Here is a 23,973-nt window from a genome sequence, read left to right as displayed (position 1 = left end):
TTTTTTAACAAAAAGGACCAAATAATCTAGATTCATCATTTAGTCTGAAACTTAAAGACTAATTAAAATATGATTTTGCGGTAACTTGCAGCACTAATAAATAAATATATGGCATCGGAGTCCTTATTAATATTATTTTTGGAGATAAACCTTTTACTGCAAGGTATTAATAAAAGTCTGAAATCTTTCTTTTGAACCAAAGGAACAAAATAATCAAACTCAGTTAATTTATGAAATAATTTTAACGCAAGTATACATGAAGAAAATCACCAAAAACGGGTGATGACCATGAAATATGTATACTTTTGTCTATGGTTTCATATCAATAACTTGAAAAATTGTCATGTATTTAGGTTAATTTAGTTTAATTTAGTTTATAATTATACCAAGAATCAAGTTACTGCCGAAGTCTATTTAAATTACAGGAAATAAAGCAAATTATAAATATTCTCGTAAGCTTTTTGAAAAGTAGTAGAACACTGAAAACGGATATGCTCATTTGAAGTTTGGCTCACAGCATAAACAAAGGCAGGACGCAGGCCGCGCAGACTCGAAGCGGGTCGCGTCAGTTGTGATGCGGGTTGCGCAGAAAGCCGACAGAGCAAATATGAAAATTTAAGCTTTTGACATATTTTCGTATTTTGACCACATCTTGGTCATACAAACTCCGTTTTAGGCAAATAAAAGCTTGCTGGAAAGAGGACAACGAGATCTACAATTCTAAGAAGGTTATAAATCAGAATTTATAGTGTGCAAATCACAGAAATCATTTTAGAGAGTTATCACCTGAATTTATTGTCATATCTCATGAGATCTTGATTGATTCACCTTCCATCCTTGGTTGCTTGCTCCCCAAGTCACAAAATAGCTATAAATAAGGGGGGAGACAGCAGGAGGAGATATCTCTCATTTTGGGAAGCAATCTTTGGAGAGGAGGCTCGGCTTGGAACTTGTCTTCTTCGGGTTTTATCATGATTTCTTATTCTTTCACTTGTTTTATTTGTTTTTTGATCATGTCTGAGTAGTTTGTTTAGTTTCTAGGGTTATGTTGTAGTCTGAAACTCTATTTTAATATGCATGTTATTTGGATCTGAGTTGATATTTGTATTTATTTGTTTGAGTATTATTTCTATTGCTTGGTTGAAATTGATTGAATGATTCTTGATTGTCTACTGTTAGATGTCTATAGCATCTCTTCTAGTAATTTGGTCTTGATGTTTCTTTCAACCAGACCAAGTATTTGAGATAGGTTTTCAAAAGCCAAATAGTAACTGTGAGGCGAACCTTTCCATTTATCGTGAAATAATGAGTGCCTTTAGTAAACCTGACAAATAACTTAGGTTGAATACCAATAAACGAAAGTTTAGGGTTGGAAACCTATGAAGGTGAAATTGCATTTCTGTTACCAAATTTATTAAGTCAACATACCAGAGTTGAGGTTTAGGAACATTAGGTACGGTTAGTAGATCCTTACACAAAGAAACAATGCAGAAATAGATGTTTGATGTATTAACCCGAGGCCCATGCGCCCTGCGTCAGAAATGACGCGGCCCGCGTTTGGTGCTGAGAGGCAGAGTTGAAGATGCCTGAAAACGCCTTTCTTTTAATTGATAAAACTAAATTTTACTTTCTGTCATTTAATTCTTAAAATTGAATTTAGGAACTTAAACAAATCAAACCAATATTTTCTCATTTATAGTACCTAACTAATTTAAGTAGAGTTCAGTTTAAATTTGAACCGTTCTATGAATCGATACCTAACGATATACTACTCGATAGGATTGTACATTTGCAATCTGAACCGAAGAGCGTATTTAAGATTAAAAGGTACAGCTTGCTGTACTGAAACTTTATAATACACTTCTGTGCGAACAACGGGAACATAACTCAAATTAAAATTGTCAAAGAAGCTAATTTTATTTTGAAAAAGTGCAAGAAAACAAAGTTGAGGTACAATTTTTTTTTCATCAAATCCTTGTTGGATGTGGCAATGTAGACTTCCTAATGAAAAAAAGGAAATTTTAAGTTCAGCAATAGAGACGTTCCTATTTTTTTAGCTTTTCGTTCTTAAATTTTAAAAGACGACGCAAAGTATATACCAAATTTGGAGGATCACAGTAATTTAATTAATAGGTTCTGATCTGTGATCCCAATAGGAGCGGAAACATTTCGATCCAATATCAGACCGAAACCGTTTCGTTTAATTTGCATCAATATTCGTGCGCACCCGATTGACACTGTCCACTTGTCCTCGTTAATCTTGATACGGATCGCCTCCCAATTCCATACCAACGATATACAATCAGGTTTACAGTGCAATCTGACTTCCGACACCGATACATGGCCGTATAATTAGTTTTTTCCTTACCATATCTGCATAGAATCACCATCACGGTTAGGTCGGATAGAAAGACGAAAAGCTGTCCGGTATGGTGCCAACGCAAGTAGCCTTATCTGCTGCCGTAATCTTTATTTGACCTGTGTGTGCAATGTGTACGCAACAGTTGCAGCTACGGGATAAACCAACTAATGTTTATGTAGTAAGCTTGCTGGATCCACCGTCCGATTTTAAGAGCTTCATGATCGGACGGTAGATCGGCTCGTACCTTAACAAACAGTGCCGCCGGGGCTTTGGAGTTTGGATAACGATAATGAAGTTGTTCTTTTACCGAGGCGTACAGACTTACGGGAGTACGGTGGCCGTTGGATCTTAGATGTGACGTGGACTAATTGTCCTTTTATTTCGCCTATATTTAATTTTCTAAGAAGATATAAATGAGTCCCCACTTCCCAAGGAATCGTAGCGTGTAATCTTCTCTTTTCTGATTAATATCTCCCAACTGCGACACACTTCAGAATTCTGAAAATAGGGGTGAGAGAGAGAGAAGACGACTTGAAAGAAAATGGAGAAAGCGATCAACCGACAGAGAATTCTCCATCAGCACCTGAGCCCATCTTCCTCGATTTCTCCGAGCAGTTCGTCGATCTTATCGGTACCGGATCTCTCCACTTTTTTTTTTTTTATGGCTCTAACGAGGTAAATTAGAATTTGTTTTTGGCTAATTGCAGTCCTTAATTTGTAGGCGTCGATTTGTGCTGCTGGAGACAGTGCTCCTTACCAGAGGAGCGCTTCGTTTGGTGATGATGTTGTTATTGTGGCGTGAGTGCTCTTGTTTTTTATATTAATTTCATAACTTTTGTTAACTAAGCTCTAACGAGAAGTCAAATCTATCTATATATACAAAAGACATTGGGACTACATAGTTTGGTGCAAAAAATGATGATTTTTTGGATCTAAGGTGTAAGACTTTACTCTCATGATTTCAATAGTGAGTTTGGCTAATATAACATCAGTGTCATTTCAGCTTATATAATACTAACTCTAAAACCTATCAAATCGACTTCGAATGACTAATCTAAACCATTCAAACCGATTTATATTATGAGTGATGCGTTTACATACAAATTTTTTATATTTTTGAGTTATTTTAGTATCAAATCAAGCGGCAAAAATATTGAAAAATTAATGTATTAAAATTAACTTAAAAACTCACACATTTGACTGCTTGACTTAATACTAAATAAATTCGAAAACTTATAAATTTTGCATGTAAACGCACAACTAATGAAGTAGATCGGTTTGAACGGTTTAGATTAGTCGTTCGAAGTTGATTTGATAAGTTTTAGAGTTGGTGTTATATAGGTTGAAATGACACTGAGCCAAACTTTTCAATAGTTCAAAGTCATCTAGAGATATATTATAGAGGTGGGATTTATAAGCCTTCCTTGATTAAATCAAACAATTTTGCAAAAAATAGATAAATATAAAATCTTTTCAGGTAATTAGTGTGGGAGAACTGAGGTAAATATAAAAGGCACATAACATGCCCATTTCAATGAGAAACCATAGATAATATTACAAAAGAAAAATTAGAACCAAAATATTCAGACTAAAGCCCCCTAAAACAACTGTTTGGATTTACACTACTGATTATGTGTGTGTCAATTGTTAAATACGAAAAGAGTTGGTCCTTTTCATATTCAGTTAAGATTGGTAAGAGCTGTTCTGCACTATGGAAATTCCAAATCAATTGATGACAAATACTGAAAACTATATCTAATTTTTGTATTGGTTAGCTTCTCTACTATTTTGGTGTACATTGCACTCTTTTGTTATTTTACAAAGTTAATTCTTTTCCACCATGGCAGTGCTTACCGCACTCCAATTTGCAAATCTAAGAGAGGAGGATTCAAGGACACATATCCAGAGGACCTCCTAGCTACTGTTCTCAAGGTATAATCTCTGAACCTCTTCTCAGCACTATTTATTAGCAATAGCATGTAGTATTAAATATGACCCCCCCCTCGTTTTGATAAAACAATAACTTAACTGGCAAATTTAAGGTACAGCAAATGCAAGAAAAGGTGAATTGCACACGAATTTTTCATACTATTATTGGTTTATAGAAATTTGGAAGAAAGAGTAGGATTTTACTTGCTTTATTTTTTGTTTAAATTTACTTACAAAAAACAAGTCATCAGTTGGCACACCTAATTGCATGCTTGAGCAATTAATCTCAGATGTTAGAATCTCAACAATTACTATACGGTGAAGCATTGTTGAATTATTTGTGGAAGATTTTCCTTTAGAGACTAGAAGAAGCACCTATCCTAATTCAAACTTTGGTATCAATCTGAGACATTGTTTTATTTTAGGCCCTCTTAGACAACACCAAAATAAACCCCAGTGAGGTCGGAGATATTGTGGTTGGTTCCGTTCTTGCACCAGGAGCCCAAAGAGCAAATGAATGCAGAATGGCAGCTTTCTATGCTGGTTTTCCCGGTACGTTTTGATCTTTTTTGTTAATCTATTTATAGTAACTATTATATTCCCTGCATACTTAAGGAGACTGAAATTTCTATTTTTCTACGACCAGAAACTGTTCCCATCAGAACAGTGAATCGTCAATGCTCATCTGGTCTCCAGGCAGTTGCTGATGTGGCAGCTGCAATTAAAGCCGGCTTCTATGACATTGGTGAGTTATTCTAATTCCTGTAGCAGTCATACTGCTCAATTCATTCCAATTTCTTGGTTTTGCATATTATTAGTTCGATAATAGTTCTAGGAAATAATAAGGACATCAATTAAGCATCAACACCCTTGTCTTGATACTTGTACTAACACGTTTAGTCCAATAAGTGTGTTCTTTCATGTGATTATGCGAAGAGTAATTTTCCTGATTAAGATTTTCAACTGCTGTAGGAATCGGAGCCGGATTGGAATCCATGAGTGCTAATTCGGTTGCCTGGGAGGGCTCAATAAACCCAAAAGTGAACACAAATCAAAAGGCACAGGATTGCCTCCTTCCCATGGGAATCACATCCGAGAATGTAGCACAGCGTTTTGGTGTGACCCGACAGGAACAAGACCAGGCTGCTGTGAGTTAAATGCATACATATAGCTAATATTAGGTTTATTTTACCTGCTCTTTTTTCCTAGGAGGAAGCTTTCTAAGTTCTTTGTTTATAATTTGAAAAAATGGCCTACTTTACTAGAGGAATAACACTTGTCATCTCCAATAGTTGGTCCTGAAAACATTCTTGTGTTAAGAGAAGTAACTAGTGTTCTTAGTTACATGCAACTTGTACTTCTATTTTGAAAGATGCAACTGGATGCTGGGAGAATAATATATAACTCTTTTCAGTAAAAAGAAAAGCATTTTCTGCAACTTGGTGCTAAGCCTTTATGATTTTTCTTGTTTCTTTTTCCTCATAGCTTCTTTATTTGTTTGCGATGGCATCTCACTTGTGCCCTTTTATTTTATGTGATCAGGTGGAATCACATAGGCGGGCTGCTGCAGCAAGGGCCTCAGGCAAATTTAAGGATGAAATTGTCCCAGTCATGACAAAGGTACAAAATAAGGCTTCATATAGATCTGTTAAATAATGCAATATGACAGTTACCTTGGTCATATAGGATTTATCTTGCTAGTTTGATAAGAATCCAATCAGTTGTTATAACTCAATAATTGACTAAAAGTTTAGCATCCTAGCTTTTGGCTTTTGTGCCGTTTGTCTTTGTGCATTTTAACAATTTTATTGACAGAACAGGTACTGGAATCCAATGATCTTATTGTATTGTTGGGTCTATTAATTACTCAAACTTGCTAATACTGTTACATCATTTTTCTTAAAGATTGTTAACCCAAAAACCGGTGATGAGACACCAGTGACAATATCTGAAGATGATGGAATAAGGCCCGAAACTACACTTGCTGGTCTTGCCAAGCTGAAGACAGTTTTTAAGAAGGATGGAACCACTACTGCCGGTAAATAATATTCTCTTTTCTGTATTAGTGTACTGGATGCATAAGTCAGCAAGTGCAGTAAATGATCTTGGTGGAATTTGGCAAGGATGATACTTTGCAAAGTGAGCATATGTATTTCACTATAAAAAATAGTAGAGCAATTGGTTTGTACAAGGGGGCATTTGGGGGACTGAGAAATGATGGGAGCACCAGATAAAATCTAATGAGCATATGCTTCTATGTTCTTTCTCATAACTTACAGAATCATTAAAGTTGCCAAATTTAGATTATCTATATATAATGTTTTAAAAATGTAACAGGCAATTCTAGCCAAGTCAGTGATGGTGCTGGTGCAGTGCTGCTTATGAGGAGGGATGTAGCTTTGAAGAAAGGCCTTCCAATTCTAGGTGTTTTCAGGTGTGTGAGTCTGTTGCATTATTTTTTATTCTCCTAATGTTTTTTCAAGGGTTTAAATTTGTCTGTAGAGTTAGGAGTTTTCCAAATTCCTCATAAATATTTTCTTAGGGCTCGAGTGAATTTGTCACTTCTCTGGTACTTGTAAACCATTTTTTTGTGTATTTTTATCTCTTCTTTTTTATTTTTTAAAATTATTCCTCTTTTTGGTGCTTGTAGGAGCTTTTCTGCTGTTGGTGTTGACCCAGCAGTCATGGGCATTGGCCCTGCTGTTGCAATTCCTGCTGCTGTAAATGCTGCTGGTCTTCAGATTGAAGATATTGATCTTTTTGAATTGAATGAGGTAAATAGTAAGCATCACTAAGTCCATGGAGCATATGATTAACTGTTTTATTTTCCACATGAATGAGATAAATAGTAAACATCACTAAGTCCATAGAGCATATGATTAACTGTTTTATTTTCCACATGAAGAAAACTTAGTCCTATAGACTTACTGATGTTTCTTATTATTTGGTTGTCTTGAAACTGTATGTAGGCTTTTGCCTCGCAATTTGTTTACAGTTGCAAGAAGTTGGAACTGGATACATCCAAGGTTAACGTCAATGGAGGTGCAATGGCACTTGGCCACCCATTGGGTGCTACAGGTACTTAATTTTGTAAACAAATGGTTATTTTGATTATTTTCTATAAATGAAGTTGAGCAGCACTCTAGTGTCCAAATTTGCTAATATTGGTGCAGTGCAATGTACAATAGATAAATGTATAAATGGGAGAAGGTTGAAGAATAAGAGAATGCTTTCCAGGTAATGCAATATAATTTTTGGCATATTCTCATGTAGGTGCGCGTTGTGTGGCCACTCTGTTGAATGAGATGAAGCGTCGTGGGAAAGACTGCCGATTTGGAGTGGTTACTATGTGCATTGGTTAGTCCTCTTGTGTGTGATATTCTAATGAAATAAGATTGATATGGTTTCTCAAGGCTTGTTTGACATATGAACCCCTACATGTTGACCAGTGTCCAGTGTATACCTTTAGTTTTACCGACCTATTTAGGCCAGTTTGATAAAACCAGAGGACAGTAAAAAGGGTCCATACATGAAATAGAGCCCAACCGGAGTTGGTATCAGTATCATCTAGTATAGCAATGACTGCCAGTACAGACAATTTCTTTAATTGTGCATTTGCTTGGTTAATTTCATGAGTAACTTGTGCAAATTCATGAACATGCAACCTAGACAAAACTTCAAAAAATACTGGCCCATATCTCCTGTTTTATGCACAGAGCTGAATTTTATTTCTTGAATTTACAAATTGCAGGATCAGGAATGGGAGCGGCAGCTGTATTTGAAAGAGGTGATGGAGTAGATCCACTATCAAATGCACGCAAGATAGAATCTCACAATTCGTTGTCCAAGGATGCCCTGCTTTAAGCTTTGTTTTTCTAAAATGGAACTTAAATTAAGTTGCGAATAAAAGCATAGAAAAGGCACGGCTTGGTAGTTAATAAATATATATATATATATATCTATATTTTGCATGCTTTGCTGTTACCCTGAATAAAATATTATATTCGGAAAAGAAACAATGTCATTAGTGTACAATTACTAACCTTTTTCATAATATATATTTTTATTTTTTATAATTCATCGGGTACTCGTCGGCCTTTCTTGAGCCACTTTGTAATTCCTTAGTGTTGTCTTATGTCTTTTTATTAAAACTCATTTTAAATTTATAAAATAGTAAATACCTATTTAACCCTATATGAAATGGTTAAAAAAATATGCAGTATGTGTAAAAAAATTAATTGGTCAGTGAGAGCTAATGGTTTATTTTTTATTTGTGATGAGCACTAGCATATATCTAAACAACATATACAAATATCATTGTGTATTTGTCAGAAATAGAGATAAATTATGTCCCACAAACTAGTTAATTACATTTTTTTTACATATGCTACATATTTTTAATTTTTTAATAAAAGATAAAATAAATATATTATTAATTTAAAAATGGGTTTTAATAATAAAATAAAAAATTAGATAAATCTGTGAGTTTTTAGATTTAATAGAGGAAATAAGATGTTATAAATTTTAGAGGATTAAACACGTAATTTAAATGTTTTTGAGAAATATACATGAAATTCTCCATTTAAATATTATTAAATAGAGAACGTAAAAAGTATAATAACCCGATTCCATAATTTGTCTATATTTGATATTATAGTGAAGTATCGTGCATTCCCCCTTAATATATAATTGTTTAGATATTTGGTGATCATATATTTATGATGATAAATATATTGAACTATTTTAGTGGAAATAGATTTAAATTGAATATCATGTGTATTTTTCAGTCCGGACTTTTCTTGAAACAACTTTCAAAAAGATTTCTATGAAAAATATGACATCAAACTTATTTTCAAAATTAAGCAGTAGACAAGAAAGAAAATTTGGAAAGTACATATCCACAATGTTCAAGAATAGGCAGGTGGAGATTAGTCTGGTAATAGCTACGTGGCAGGGAGCCAATCGATAGAAAATGTTCAATAGATTTAAATTGAATATCATGTTTATTTTTCAGTCCGGACTTTTCTTGAAACAACTTTCAAAAAGATTTCTATGAAAAATATGACATCAAACTTATTTTCAAAATTAAGCAGTAGACAAGAAAGAACATTTGGAAAGTACATATCCACAATGTTCAAGAATAGGCAGGTGGAGATTAGTTTGGTAATAGCTACGTGGCAGGGAGCCAATCGATAGAAAATGACTTCGACGGAAAATTGCTACGTTGTGTAGAAGAGATTATTCTGGTAAAAGCGTACATGCTTAGCATATAAATATTCAAATTTTACATTATAACAAAAATATCAGTTGTGAAATTTTGTTTTATTTCTAGTAATTCAATAACATTATAAATTAAAAAAAATATATATATATACATAATCAAGAAGCTAGAAAATAAACAATTCTCAAGATGCACCCTCTAGTGCTACCAAGTGTGGGCATTGAAAGGGTTTCAGTCGGTATAGCGTTAAAATTGTCTGTACCTTATCCTCATCGAAAATATAACACTGGTATTGTGTAGCTGCGAACACGTGTAATAATGGGTTGACAATATAACACTGGTCAGAGCAGCTACTGTGTAGCTGTGAACACGTGTAATAATGGGTTGACACGTGCCATGGACAGCGTTCAAGAAACCCATATAAATAAAAGACGATGAAAGGACAAAGCAGTAACACACCATACGTAGGTTTGCTTCGGCATTGGATGCAAGAGCGATACAGATCTATATATTAGATATACACCAACAACTAATCAAAGTTAACGCTACTGAGGTATAAGCATGAATATGAAAGGAAAGAGTTATAGAGTGTTGATGTTCCCATGGCTTGCCCATGGCCACATATTGCCCTTCTTCGAGCTAGCCAGGCGGCTTTGTGGCGAGTGCAAGGACATGGTGGTCTATATCTGCTCAACCCCTATCAACCTCCTGCCTGTCAGAAACCTCCTCCACCTCCCTCCTCGTCAAGGCGACCGAGATGACGATGACAATGATCGATCGAGAATAGAACTGGTGGAGTTACACCTGCCTTCGCTTTCTGACCTGCCGCCTCATCTGCACACCACCAAGTACCTCCCTCCTGATCTCATGCCCTCTCTCAAGCGTGCTTTCGATCTTTCTGAGCCATCTTTCTCTGGCCTGCTTGATACCATCCAACCCGACCTCCTCATTTACGATTTTCTTCAGCCGTGGGCTTGTTTGGCTGCACAACGTCGCGGCATCCCGGGTTTCACCTTCATGGCTAGCGGTGCCGCTCAAACTTCCTTTTTCTGCCATTATAGCTACTTAGCAGAAGAGGAATTCCCTTTTTCTGCAATTAGGCTCGGTACAGAAAGTAGGAGATACACAGAAATGCTCGACAAGTCTGCCAATGGCATGTCTGATAGAGACCGACTTTTAAATAGCATCAAACTCTCCTCCAACTTCGTTGCCATCAAATCTTTCAGGGATATTGAGTCGAAATATATCGAGTATTTGTCCTTCCTGGCAGGGAAGGAGGTGGTCCCGGTGGGGCCGCTAGTCCCTGACAACTACGATCATTTAGTGGATGCTGACCAATTGAAGCGAGTGATGGAATGGCTCGGCAAGAAAGGAAGGAGGTCGGTGGTGTTTGTGTCTTTCGGTACCGAGTATTTCTTGTCAGAGGAACAGATGGAGCAGATGGCTTCTGGCTTAGAGCACAGCGGGGCCAACTTCATCTGGGTTGTACGGTTCCTAAAGGAGGAGGCAGCGGCGGCCGGCAGGAGAAATTCAAAAGCAACCCAGGCTATGAAGCTACCACCTGGATTCATGGATCGAATTGGGCCAGAAAGAGGACTGGTAGTGGATGGCTGGGCCCCGCAACGCAGCATATTGACACATCCTAGCTTAGGTGCCTTCCTGACACATTGCGGGTGGAGCTCTCTAATGGAAGCGATGCAGTCTGGTGTTCCCATGATAGCTCTTCCTTTGCACCTTGATCAGCCATTGAATGCCAAGTTGATGGTTGAACTCGGTGTCGCACTCGAGATACCGCAACAGGGCTTCGGAAATTTTAAAGGGAAGGATGTAGCCAGAGGCATGAGGGAGGTGCTTCGTTCGGAGATTGGTCATAGTGTAAGAAAGAAAGTTGAGGAGATGGCTGAGGCAATGCGGCGCAAGGGCGATCGTCATGAGATTCAAGAATTGGTCGAGAAAATGTTACAACTCTGCAATAAGGATGAACAAGGTGAATCAAATATGCCGAGAGAAATGGTGGCAAATTGACATGTAATAAGTGAATCTGTAGATGTCATATGATTTATGTATTTAGCTATATAACACGTTTAGGTTGCATGATCTGTGTGGTGCATTGCATGAAAGGATAAATTGTGCAGTATCCTTGGTTTCTAAAGTTGTTCTTTCCATGTACAACCTACTAAATAATTCACGTTTCATTTTCTTGGGAAAGACCTCAGCATACCAGTATATTTTGGGCGAAGTTGATAATGTAATATCAATTTTTCTTATAGTGTTTCTATTTTATTTTGGCTTGTCCTGTGATTTATGTTTGCTTGCGACCATCTATTGTTGATCACACATCAGTGCACAACCAAGTTGTAGTTCATTAGCTCCTGAGACCCAAAAAAAAAAGGTTTGCAGTTCAATTTATTAGATCCTCATCAGCATCACAATTGAGCCTGTATCATTAGCAATTAGTGTTGTTATTATTATTATCTATGGGCTTTTGATTTTATTCTCCGCTCTGATTTGTATAAGATTCTAAATTGGGACCCATCAGTCAACAGCTGGATTTATTTCTACTGGTAGACAACTGTGGCTACATAAGCATCTACTGGTACTGTAACAACTATGCATATTGGCACTGAAACAAATCATTTCATAATTATGCCTCAACAGAATAACAGAATGACATAGTGGAGCTACAACAAGATACACAAAATAAGGATTTTGTTAGCCTTTTCTGGGCAATACATAAATGGTACCGTTTTAATTTGTAACAAATTAGTCCTTTTCATCGTGGACCTTCCTTTTATTTTGAGAAGGATCAGACAAAACCAGAAAAATAAAAAAAACCACATCATTCATGTTATGTTTACAGAGAGAAAATGTAAAGAACAACTAATAACTAAACAATCAACTGAAAAATAGAAAACAAAAGACATGTCTTTTTAGCAATGTTAGTATTTTCGAGTTGATCTGGGTAAAGGGGCAATCAGTCATGAACTAGGGGTAATTATCAGAATTACAAGTAAACGAGAGGAAATTGTGTGAGGATGCTCCTCAAGGAAGAAGAAATGAAAAACAACGGCGAAAATGAACAGAGAGCAAAATGGAAATGTAAGGTTTGGAGAAGGTCGGAAGGATGAGAGAGAAGTGGGTGGGTTTGGGGAATTTGTATCCTCTCTATTACCCTAGCATGTACATTGGGCTGCCCGAAACAAATAATCACCTGACCGATCAGTAGTCCGACTTTTTCCTTGGCGAAAAGAGAAGACGAGTGAAATTAGCGATATTTCTCTTGCACATCTATTTTCATTCCTCCTCTCCTGCTCGCTGCTTGTCCAGGCCGTCAACACCCACGTCCTCTGCCCTCTGTCTTGTGATTTTGCTCGCTCTAGCGGTTCTCTCAACGGATTTCGCCTCCTCCCCTCTCTCTCCGTCCCCCTTACACAAAATCGAAGGTCAAATCATTAGCTCTTTCTCATTCTCGAATGTGAACCGAATGTGATTTTACTTGTTCCACTGGTTCTTTGATTTTATTTATGAAATGCTAGATTCTACTTCTATTTTATTTCATCTATATTGCATCTTTAGGTGTCTGATTTCCGTTTCTTGTGAATCTTTGAAATTTGATCAATAATTCAATGTGCAGAATTCAGATTTCAAGGAGAACACAGATTCATATTTCAAAAAAATTACATTGACCCCTTTTTAGTGGAGAGACATAGGTTATTATTGCATAATTTTATTTGGTTAAAGGTTAATGCAAACTTGGTGTTTTGTTCTAGTCTAATGCAAAGACTTTATATACTAGACTTGTGTTTTTTTTTTCTGGTCTAATGCAAAGTTGTATAATTGCTTTATTAATCAGTAAAAATGCTTCTAATATTCTTTATATGCTGTGAAAAATGAAAGGGCTTAGATGGAAGGGCTTGGAAGGGCTTAAATGTGATTGTATTATGGTAGTGTCAACCCTGATAATCTATGGAAGGGCTTGTTGTTTTACACGTTTCTTATTTTTTTATTGTACAATTGTTTCTGGTAAATAAGAGAAATTTTGCTATATGCTATTCTGGAATGCTTAATTTAGTGTATATCCATATTTTTTATAATGTGAGAATCATATTTTGTGTAATTTTTATGTATCTTAATCTATTTTTGAAGAAAAAAAGAATGAGGGTCTAGCACCAAAATTTTATTAATTTGACATCATAAGTGTAAATTTACAAGAGTTTAAGTCTAAAAAAATAAAGTTAATACATGACATTAATTCAGAAACAAAATACAATTTGACAGTACATCTTGTGAAATATGGAAAGAGAACAAAAAACAAAAAAGAGAGAACAAAAAGTAAAACAAAAAAAATGAAAAATGAAAGACTAACTATACTACATCTTGTGTAATATCATCCTGCATTTAGAATTCTTCATTGTTGGCTCCATTGTGCTTTACACAAATAACAAAAATTTGGCAAGTTGTATACTTTTTTTATTAAATTCTCCGCTGTCAGAAATACCTCGCGAAGAAAAAAAGAGACGGAGAGAGCTGGTCAGTGGTCGGTCAGCTTGTATAATAGCCTCGGGCAGCGTTTTTTAATAATATAAAATATCATATCCGCTGGATTAGATGGACGGTCCAGATATCTGCCCAATGTACATGCTAGGGTAACAGAGAGGATACGGATTCGCTAGGAACCGCCACCACCACCGTCACCGTCACCCCCTCCGCCTCATCCTCTGCGACCGCCTTATCCTTGGACGACTCTGGTTCGGAGGAAGAAGCCGATGAGCTCCGCATCCAAGCCCTCGAACAAGCATTGCGCAGTCAACCCATGGACTATGATTCGCATCTCCAGGTATTTCTGATGCTTTCTCTCCCGCTCTTTCACTACCTCTCTGGTCACTGGAAAAATAAATAAATGTACATGATTGCAATTTTGAAAATTGGGTTAATGTGACTTCCCTCCTAGAACAATCTAACATATATATGTTAAACGTAAAGTAAATGTTCTTCTGATGTTAGATTTTAGGTGCTAAATTAGACATTTACTTTATCACAGAATCAGCTAATCAATTAAATAATATCTTAATTCTTACAAAATATCTTGTTTCCCTCTAAATCCGGGATGGATAGTTTGCAATCTTGCTTATGCGAGTAATACAAGTGATTTAAAACAATATCCTTTCTATCAAGCACTAGCAGATTTGCACTGTTTCCCCTTGATTGTTTCTCACGTTTTAATTCAGTCAGAATCCAAGCTCGCATTGATGTCCACTATGCCCTTGCTGCTGGTTGGTCGGCTTAGGACTGTGTATTTGTGGAGCAAACCTGGCTGATACAAATATTCCTATTTTCATTCCATTTTGATCTTTTCAAACCTTGACTTCTGATATATTGTTCTTTTTTGTTAGTACGTAACCTTCTTGAGGAAATCAGGAGAGATTGAGAAGCTTAGAAATGCTAGAGGAGATGAATAGGCTATTCCCGCAAAGTCCTAAACTATGGCAGGATTGGATTGGTGATGAAATATCTTTGAATCAAGGGTAATTTTGCATTTCCTCTTATATGTCATTTGCTTGCCAACTTCCTACGTTATGGTGCTAGAGAGCTACACTTGTATATCATTATTTTCTATTACTATGGCTGATTGTCTTGTATGAAAAATTTGAGGGTGTTACTTGCATGCCGGCATTGATTTGGCATATTTAATTATGGATTTCAGTTCCACTCTGATATGACTTCTACTTTTTCTTACTGACTAGTGATGAAGCATTTGCTGAGATTGATAAACTTTATGAACGAGCTGTGCAGGAATATTTGGTATATCTTTTTGTTACCTTATAATATTTACCTAGTCCTGGGAGCTAAGCTAAGATTAAGTTCTGAATTTATGACAGTTTATTTGCAAAACAGGAAATATTATTTGTGCTAATACTGCTTTATGCTTTATGCATTATGATCACTTATGAGGGTTCATTTCTCAAAACTGCCTTAAATAAATAGTGGTTGGTTTGATAGTGATTACACATTACGAGCAAATGAAAAGTTTTCTTGGGCATATATGCAAAAGCTTCCCATGACTCATGTTACTATTTATGGATTCTTATCTTGCTCTACTTTTTTGTGATCAGTCAGTTCCACTGGGTCATGACTACATAAACTTTGTGCAAGAGCATGATGAGTCAGTGTTGCAGTGTTCACCTAGTGGTGCCACTAAAATGCGTGAATTGCTCAAGCGGGCAATTATTGTGGCTGGTTTTCATGTAACTGAGGAGAGTAAAATATGGGAAGCCTACAAGGACTATGATCAATTGCTTCATCTCACTATTGATGAAAAAAACACTGAGGTTCATCTCTCATTTAGCTTCATTTATTTATGTACTGATTTGTACTAGTTTCTTGAAATTTCGACTCATACAGGTGATGACATTTAGAACTCTCAGATCACATATTAAATACTAAGTTCAATTCATACCTGAAAAGTGAAAACTAAATGTGTAAACTCATGAGTACCAGTCAGGATAATTTTTTATGGTACGCACAAGAGTTCATGCAAAATCCTCGTACCAGACTACTCAAATTATAGTAACCTGATACATTTTTTTCCTAAAAAATTTGGATGCATTTCTCAATACAAATATTATTTTTCCAACTTTTTTTTGGGTCTATTAGGAAAAAGCGAAACAAAACCAGCGGATACGCAGTTTGTTCCACTGCCAGCTGGCGGTACCTTTAACAAATATCAAGGCAACTCTGACGAATTACAAAGCTTGGGAGGCTGATCAAGGGAACAGCAATGACACAGATAATGAGTTGGATGGAGTTCCTCCTAATATTGCATTGAATTACCAAAATGCCTCTGCACCTTACAAAGCGAGGAGACGATACGAGGACCAACTGTCAAGCCCGGTACAAAGTGAGGCTGATAAACTTCAGCATTTCAGGGTACTTTATACAATTTCAGCTTTTTATAGAATTTGCCTGCATTGTTGCAATTATGATATGTGATCAATAGAGTCATCTCCTTATCTGCCCAGTGTGGTTTGTAGAAAGAAAGCGTTTGGACATATGTGCCCTTTTGGATTGAAAGGTCTTGCTAGTCAAACATATGTTCTTCAAATAGACCTTATAAATAATTTTGTTTAACAATTTTTTTTTTTTTGTGAAATATCATAACAAGTGACAAAATGGTTTGTCATATAACATTGAACCAAGATTTAGTTCCTTAAAATCCTTTTTTTTTAATATTATAGATTACATTTTAATATCATGATTAGTGATTGATGTCATAATTTGTTGGTACAGAATTATATTAAATTTGAGTCTAGCGGTGATCATACGCGAGTGCAGATCCTTTATGAGAGGGCAATTTCGGAATTTGCTGGTTCAAGTGACTTGTGGCTTGCATACACAAACTACCTTGACAGAACACTGAAGGTTTGCGCATCTTTCTTTCTAATATTTGTACTGATAATTCATTTGACTTAATTGAAAGAACCTCCTACACCTCTCTCCCTTTCTTTAGGTTGCATCAATTTTGAAGAGTGTGTACTACAGAGCAACAAGAAACTGTTCCTGGATCAGCAAATTGTGGATCCGCTACTTGCTTTCCTTGGAGCAGACGAACTCATATGAGGAGGAGATTAAAAGTGTATGTTTAATTTGATAATCAATTTTTTTCCCTTTGAAAATGGACCCTGTGGGGTCTGTTTTCATCCTACCCTTTGCTTTGTAATCTAACAAGCATGGATCTCACTGTTTTGTATATTTCCTTCCGAGATATTTTGTTCTAAAAAATAATACACATTTCCTTTTCCAAGGTGTTTGAGCAGTCTCTTCAATGTGCCTTTCAGACAGCAAAAGAGTTAGGACAACAAAATAGCGATGATCTGGCACTACAATTTTCTGATTTTGACTTTCAACTTGTACACCAAACATTTATGGTTAGATAACTCTGCCAATTTACTGGATCTTCAAACTTTCATAAACTTTGAGCGATAATGTGATATGTAAAATATTTTTCTAGGATGCATCAGATTCATTGTTGGTGCAAATATGTCCCAAAGTACTGCTGAGTTTGCTCAAATATTGGGCAAAACTAGAGATAAATCTTGGTAAAGACATAATTTCTGCACGTGGAGTTTGGGACAACTTAATTAAAAAAAGGTACAAAACTCTGCAATTCTGTACTTTTACTTCTATGTAAATTACACCCAGCATTGACCTTATTTGCCAATAGACCCAACATTGCTTGAGATTTGTAAACAACACCCAATTGTGCAATATTTCAAAATCAAGGAAACAAATTTGGTTGTTAGTTACGGTTTGTGTAAACTTCTTTTAATTGTTTTCTTGAGATGGGATGCAAGTTTGTTCTTGGTATTTTTGAAGTGGACCTATCAGTTAGGTGTCATGGGATTATCTGGGGATTATCCAAAATTCTGCATGCTATGTGTAACATGAGAAATGTTAAGAGTTTCTTGCAAATACAGAAAAAATTTGGTTGAAAGTTTCAAATTAATCTTCTTATGTGAGTTTTCACAATAATTTTTTTGTATTGACTCTTTGTTAGTGGGTCCACACTGGAATCGTACGAAGGGTACATAGCCATGGAGGTGGCAATGGGTAATTTAAATGATGCCAGAGCAATTTACAAGGGATGCTATGACAAAATGTTGGCTGGCACTGGTTCCGAGGTAAATTCATGCTCTATTTGTTTCAATTTACACTGCTTTTAATAAGCTCAACATTGCTCCTGTATTTACTCTTGTAACATATGAGACTAAGGAGCCACCAATTCAGCTTCCAGACCGGATAGTCATCTTTCGTTTTTCTTGTTTTTTTTTCTTAAATGGATACTTCCTGTCAGTTAGGGCTGTTAATGGACTGAGTTTGAGCGAGTTGGGGTATGCTTTTGCTCGGTTCATTAAGTTGATGAGCGATTCAACTCGAGTTGAGAAGACAATATCGAGTTGACAACTCAACTCGTTACCAACTCGAGTTGACTGTAACTCGTTAAGACTTAAGACCAATTGATGTTTGAATTTTAAGCAAATTGAATTTCTTAAACCCGAAAATCCTAAATAATACATAATAGAAAACAAATTTAACCAAAAACAAAAACACTAAATCTTTGAATTTAACATAAGCAAACAACCAAGCAGTACATAATTTAATATAAGCAAATAGCCAAACAGTACAACATAATTTAACAAAAAATGGTCCATAAGAAAATTTAACAAAATCATACAGCTATCTTCTTGTCGGTTCTCACGAAGAAGGAAAGGGATAAAGTTTTTCCACTGTTATTGGTACACTGATAAAAAAAAGGAAGAGAAAAGAGCTATTTGATATCTTCTAAGGAAATTGGAAGAGGGGGAGGGTGTAATATTAATATGATACATGCCTTATGTGGTATGTTAGGCATTTTCTTGGCTTCTCATCAGTCAGTGGGAGAATTGAATGATAGTTATGTGTTTTTGATGATTCAATATAGCAGGCATGAATTAGCTTTTGATCTCTTATTTATTTAGCAATCTATTATAATTGACAAGGTAACAACACGGCTTAATGATGTAATGCTGTTCAAGGCACAGCAGGAGTCTAAAGGTAAAATTGACCATTCTTCAGTTTCAGTAAAGGAAATTTCTCGTTCTCCTCTCAAAAGGAAAACCAAACAGAAGTCTAGTGCAAAGGCACAACCTCCTCCTAAGAAAAGAAAACCGAATGCACCGAAAATTGAGGAGAAGCCCCAGCCTGATCATGGCCGAGTGGAAGTAGATAGTGGAAAACAACTTGAAAAAGAAGAGGAAAGCAAAGAAATTGAGAAACCAAAACCTGAGTCCTACAATGACCAGTGCATGGCATTTGTTTCTAGCCTAAATCTTCGGGTAAGTGTCTATGCATTAATAAACTCTTCTGAAAATCTGTTTTGTCATTATACTTCCTAGTTTAGATACATGCACAAAATAAATGTATACCAGTTTTTTGCCAACTGAACTTGACAACTCAGCGAAATTTATAGAAAATTATTACGATTGGACACATTTATGTGTTCTTTTTTTACTTTCTTTTCTTAATTATTTTTTTGATCAATGTAACACTAGCAACAACTATAACGGTACAGTATCAAAACTAGTATGGTAATGCAGCTTCAGTCAGTAGGGTAGATAGTTCATGTTTCATACTCATATTCACTAAGAATTGGTAAACCTGTACCTATTGAGGACCTTACCCATACCTATTACTATCATCAGGTTCATTTGATAATTTTTAATTAATTTTTTTAAAATAACTCAAACTAGTTAGAAGCAAAATAAGTTCCACTAACATCCAATTAGAAAATATTTAGGGGTGGTACTTAAACACAACAAAAATAGTACTGTGTGATGGTATTCTGTTACACAATACGATGTAACATTCTATAGTCTATTATTGTTACAGTTTGATTCTAAGTGCTTGGGTATTTAACAACTTGCCCCATTAGCTGATAATCTGCAGGCACAAAACCCTTAATAATATGCATACAGCATAGCTGTACCATAACTAAATAAAAATAGGGCCGATTTACAATTCACGGACTGGATTGATCCGATTTACAATTCACGGGGCCTTTTATATGAATTTGATTTAGAATAGTAGGATCGAACTTTTCTTTAAAAAAAATGTGGGGGATACCAACTCTTAACTACAATTGCTATGCTAAAAGTATGAAGGTTTTAGACCAGAGACTTTGACTAAGCAACTGGACAACACAAGGATAAAGGTTTGAATAAAATTAATTATAGCATAGGCTGGTACATACAGGTGCCCTAAATATGTTAATTCTAACCGTTGTGAAAAATACCTTGGATCCTAACCTTTTTTTTTGTTTTGCTTAGCCATTGTCCACCATCCAGTTGTTTTGACTATGTTTCATTTCTTTCTGGCAGAGAAATAATGCAATTAGATAAATCTTATTTGTTATAATAATGCAGACTAAAGAGGAAGACTTGAAGTCTTTCTTTAGCGACCGTGGGAGTGTTACAGCTGTTCAATTGGTCAGAGACAAAGTCATAGGAAAATCTCGGGTTAGCTCTTCCAGAAGGCACATAGATTTTCCTGACCACCTACTTCACAAAAAAATCCTGCCACGTCTCCCTTTTAAATACCTCAACAGATTGAAATGTATTTCCAAGGGATTGCATTCACTAATAAGCACTGATGCAAAATTTGCTGCTGATCAGTCTCGCTCAGCGGATACTTCATCAAGTGGCTTTGTATACATGTCGCTAGATGGTGTCTTATCATTCTTCCCTGACCCAACATTGATAGGTGTCCCTGATCCGTCCCTAAATTTCCTCAAACCAACCTCTTCTGATGATGAGATCTATCTACTCTCCTGCACAAATGGCCTCCTCCTCCTTGATGGTGAATTCAGTCACAAGGCATCCCTCTGCGTTTGTAATCCTGCTACCAAAGAGATGGTGTTTGTACCAAAAAGTGTTGGTTGGACTAAACCTTTGATCTATAAAACAGGTCTTGCTTATGATCCTTGTGATTTGCCAGATCGGTTCACCATCGTTCACCCTCACTACAATATAAACGTGTACCAGTTTAATGTCTTTTCTTCAGACACTGGCAAATGGACCCGTTCGAGCATGAGTGTATGTGTAGGCGAATATTCGCCAACACTTAAAGCAGTATGTGCGAAGGGGGTGATATATTGGAATTGTAGAGAGTACCTTTTATGGTATGATACAAAAAGAGATTTAGCAGGGTCTCTAATGCGGCCTTTAATGAAGCCATTGATAGAAAAGTTTCATATAGGAGTATATGCTGGTGAAATCACGTGTTGCCTTACTTGGGTTGGTGGGATCAAGGTGTGGAAACTGACTGGAGGGTCCTGCTGGGATAGGTTGCATGCGACTAGTTGGGACGGTATGTTGGATGCACTTAACTTTTGTGAAGGCATGCAGTTGTGTCGCGAAAGTCAGTATGAAATGTTCTTCAGGCAACACATCATATTCCCAGTAGGGTTTGATGGGCAGTTTGTTTACATCACGGTGCGGCTGAGGAAGGATAAAATGGACAAATCGAGGTTGTTTCGTTGGGAAACAGAGACAGGACGAATTGAAGAGAGAAGTCCGATCACTATAGGGGAACCATGGTACAGCAATAAAATCTTCAAATATGCCAACAGCATGGCTAGAGTGCCGCAAATTTTGAAAGAGATTTCTTAGGAAATTGACGTATGATTTTATGTATGATTTTATGTATTATTTTATGTATGATTTTATGTATCGAGTTGTAATGAAAAAAAAAATGTATTTTGGTCTGGCTTGCCAGAGTTGTTTACTTATTTATATATTTATGTTTTGTTTAGGATTCTAAAATATATTGTGTAGAGTGGGTAAATAACTTTGGAAGTTCAAGCGCAGAGGTCTTCTTACGGAGTTGATTATGTTGTGATCTCTACTGAATTTCAATGAAATGGGATGTGCATAATGATATTGACTGTGAGAATATTTCTTAGTTTTGTTTTAGAGAGCCTGGTTTTACTTGGTTATTCTTCAATAGTTGTGTTTTATATAGTTGTGTGGCATATTTTTATTTCTTTTACTTTCTAAAATGATTATTAAGCCAAGCAAAATAAATATATATATATATATATATAGAGAGAGAGAGAGATAGGCTAATATACAATCGAATGCACCACGCCTCTCGTGCAACCAAGTGGTTTTCCGATTTTTAAAGTCCAAATGATCGATCCGAACCGTTAGATGTGTTCTCCATATCAAAATTTGCTTGGAGACCAAATTTTACATTTTTTGGAATTTTTTTACTATTTATTAAGCCACTTTGAAAATCGCTGATCCAACGGTGGCTTGCCAAACAGTAAAAATCAGAAGCTACCGTTGGATCAGCGATTTTCAAAAGTGGCTTAATAAATAGTAAAAAAATTCCAAAAAATGTAAAATTTGGTCTCTAAGCAGATTTTAATATGGAGAACACATCTAACGGTTCGGATCGATCATTTGGACTTTAAAAATCGGAAAACCACTTGGTTGCACGAGAGGCGTGGTGCAATCGATTGTATATTAGCCTATCTCTCTCTCTCTCTCTCTCTCTATATATATATATAGAGTTAGGCTGGGGTGCTATGGATAGCATAGTGGCCTCTATGCTACGGCTCAATATTCGAGTTTTCAAAATTCAAACGGTCGATCCGAACCGTTCATCTTATTCTCCATATTAATATCTGCTTGGAGACCAAATTTTCTGAATTTTTTTACTATTTATTAAGCCACTTTGAAAATCGCTAATCCAACGGTTTTACTGTTTTGTGCAGCCACCGTTGGATCAACAATTTTGTAAAATACTTAATAAATAGTAAAAAAATTCAGAAAAATGTAAAATTTGGTCTCCAAGCAGATATTAATATGGAGAATAAGATGAACGGTTCGGATCGACCGTTTGGATTTTGAAAACTCGAATATTGAGCCGTAGCATAGAGGCCACTATGCTATCCATAGCACCCCAGCCTAACTCTATATATATATAGGTTGGCTAAGATAAAAGTGGTAGTTCTTGAGTTTTGGTGCTACTAATTTGTTTTTCAATTTTTAAAGTTCAAAACATCGATTCGAACCGTTCAAGTTGTTCACCATATTAAATTGTGCTTGGAGACCAAATTTTATATTTTTCTAAATTTTTTTACTATTTATTAAGACACTTTGAAAACAGCTAATCCAACGGTGGCTTTTGATTTTACTATTTTGTTAAGGCACCGTTGGATCAGCGATTTTCAAAGTGGCTTAATAAATAGTAAAAAAATTCAGAAAAATGTAAAATTTGGTCTCCAAGCACAATTTAATATGGAGAACAACTTAAACGGTTTGGATCGACGTTTTGAACTTTGAAAATTGAAAAACAAATTGGTAGCACCAAAGAGGAACTACCACTTTGATCTTAGCCAACCTCTCTCTCTCTCTCTCTCTCTCTCTCTCTCTCTATATATATATATATATAGAGTACGGCTAACGCGCTTCCTCTAGCATATGGGCCGAAATGCTTCCGGTGGAAATTTGAAATTTCAAAATCCAAAAAGTCGATCTGAACCGTTCATCTTCTTCTCCATATTAATATCTGCTTGGAGACCAAATTTTACATTTTTCTGAATTTTTTTACTATTTATTAAGCCATTTTGAAAATCGCTGATCCAACGGTAGCTTCTGATTTTTACTGTTTGGTAAGCCACCGTTGGATCAGCAATTTTCAAAGTGGCTTAATAAATAGTAAAAAATTTCAGAAAAATGTAAAATTTGATCTCCAAGCAGATATTAATATGGAGAAGAAGATGAACGGTTCAGATCGACTTTTTGGATTTTGAAATTTCAAATTTCCACCGGAAGCATTTCGGCCCATATGCTAGAGGAAGCGCGTTAGCCGTACTCTATATATATATATATATATGAGGAGGGATCCAATTACACCCTTT

General features: G+C 35.9%; 3 protein-coding genes across 3 annotated transcripts; all 3 read left to right on the top strand.

Annotated features, from left to right (window-relative positions):
- Positions 1 to 2,785: 2,785 nt before the first annotated feature.
- On the top strand, positions 2,786 to 8,367 carry LOC144543758 (3-ketoacyl-CoA thiolase 2, peroxisomal-like). The gene is made up of 13 exons (XM_078292151.1): positions 2,786 to 2,993; positions 3,084 to 3,160; positions 4,210 to 4,294; positions 4,717 to 4,843; positions 4,938 to 5,036; positions 5,264 to 5,439; positions 5,834 to 5,911; positions 6,197 to 6,329; positions 6,629 to 6,725; positions 6,942 to 7,065; positions 7,261 to 7,369; positions 7,565 to 7,648; positions 8,043 to 8,367. The coding sequence occupies exons 1-13, from the start codon at positions 2,904 to 2,906 to the stop codon at positions 8,153 to 8,155; spliced, it is 1,392 nt and encodes a 463-aa protein (XP_078148277.1). The 5' UTR covers positions 2,786 to 2,903; the 3' UTR covers positions 8,156 to 8,367.
- Positions 8,368 to 10,065: 1,698 nt separating this feature from the next.
- On the top strand, positions 10,066 to 11,717 carry LOC144543782 (UDP-glucosyltransferase 29-like). The gene has a single exon (XM_078292177.1). It carries the CDS (start codon positions 10,074 to 10,076, stop codon positions 11,535 to 11,537), a length of 1,464 nt encoding a protein of 487 aa, XP_078148303.1. The 5' UTR covers positions 10,066 to 10,073; the 3' UTR covers positions 11,538 to 11,717.
- Positions 11,718 to 14,140: 2,423 nt separating this feature from the next.
- Positions 14,141 to 21,905, top strand: LOC144543849 (uncharacterized). Its single transcript, XM_078292291.1, has 12 exons — positions 14,141 to 14,349; positions 14,906 to 15,037; positions 15,257 to 15,314; positions 15,626 to 15,841; positions 16,167 to 16,439; positions 16,800 to 16,931; positions 17,020 to 17,145; positions 17,315 to 17,437; positions 17,521 to 17,660; positions 18,067 to 18,190; positions 19,049 to 19,384; positions 20,471 to 21,905. Exons 2-12 carry the CDS (start codon positions 14,952 to 14,954, stop codon positions 21,713 to 21,715), a joined length of 2,859 nt encoding a protein of 952 aa, XP_078148417.1. The 5' UTR covers positions 14,141 to 14,349; positions 14,906 to 14,951; the 3' UTR covers positions 21,716 to 21,905.
- Positions 21,906 to 23,973: the final 2,068 nt, after the last annotated feature.

The sequence above is a fragment of the Carex rostrata genome, chromosome 25, assembly GCF_964058835.1.
Source record: "Carex rostrata chromosome 25, lpCarRost1.2, whole genome shotgun sequence".
Classification (NCBI taxonomy): domain Eukaryota; kingdom Viridiplantae; phylum Streptophyta; class Magnoliopsida; order Poales; family Cyperaceae; genus Carex; species Carex rostrata.
This window is presented reverse-complemented; position numbering and strand designations above follow the sequence as displayed.

Bases quoted from the DNA above. Each gene is read 5' to 3' on its own strand.
- LOC144543758 (XM_078292151.1), top strand. From the start codon at position 2,904: ATGGAGAAAGCGATCAACCGACAGAGAATTCTCCATCAGCACCTGAGC. The intron at 4,295-4,716 runs GTATAATCTCTG...GTTTTATTTTAG, and splicing joins TCCTAGCTACTGTTCTCAAG to GCCCTCTTAGACAACACCAA. The intron at 6,330-6,628 runs GTAAATAATATT...AAAATGTAACAG, and splicing joins GGATGGAACCACTACTGCCG to GCAATTCTAGCCAAGTCAGT.
- LOC144543849 (XM_078292291.1), top strand. From the start codon at position 14,952: ATGCTAGAGGAGATGAATAGGCTATTCCCGCAAAGTCCTAAACTATGG. The intron at 15,842-16,166 runs GTTCATCTCTCA...TGGGTCTATTAG, and splicing joins TTGATGAAAAAAACACTGAG to GAAAAAGCGAAACAAAACCA. The intron at 17,146-17,314 runs GTATGTTTAATT...TCCTTTTCCAAG, and splicing joins ATGAGGAGGAGATTAAAAGT to GTGTTTGAGCAGTCTCTTCA.
- LOC144543782 (XM_078292177.1), top strand. From the start codon at position 10,074: ATGAATATGAAAGGAAAGAGTTATAGAGTGTTGATGTTCCCATGGCTT.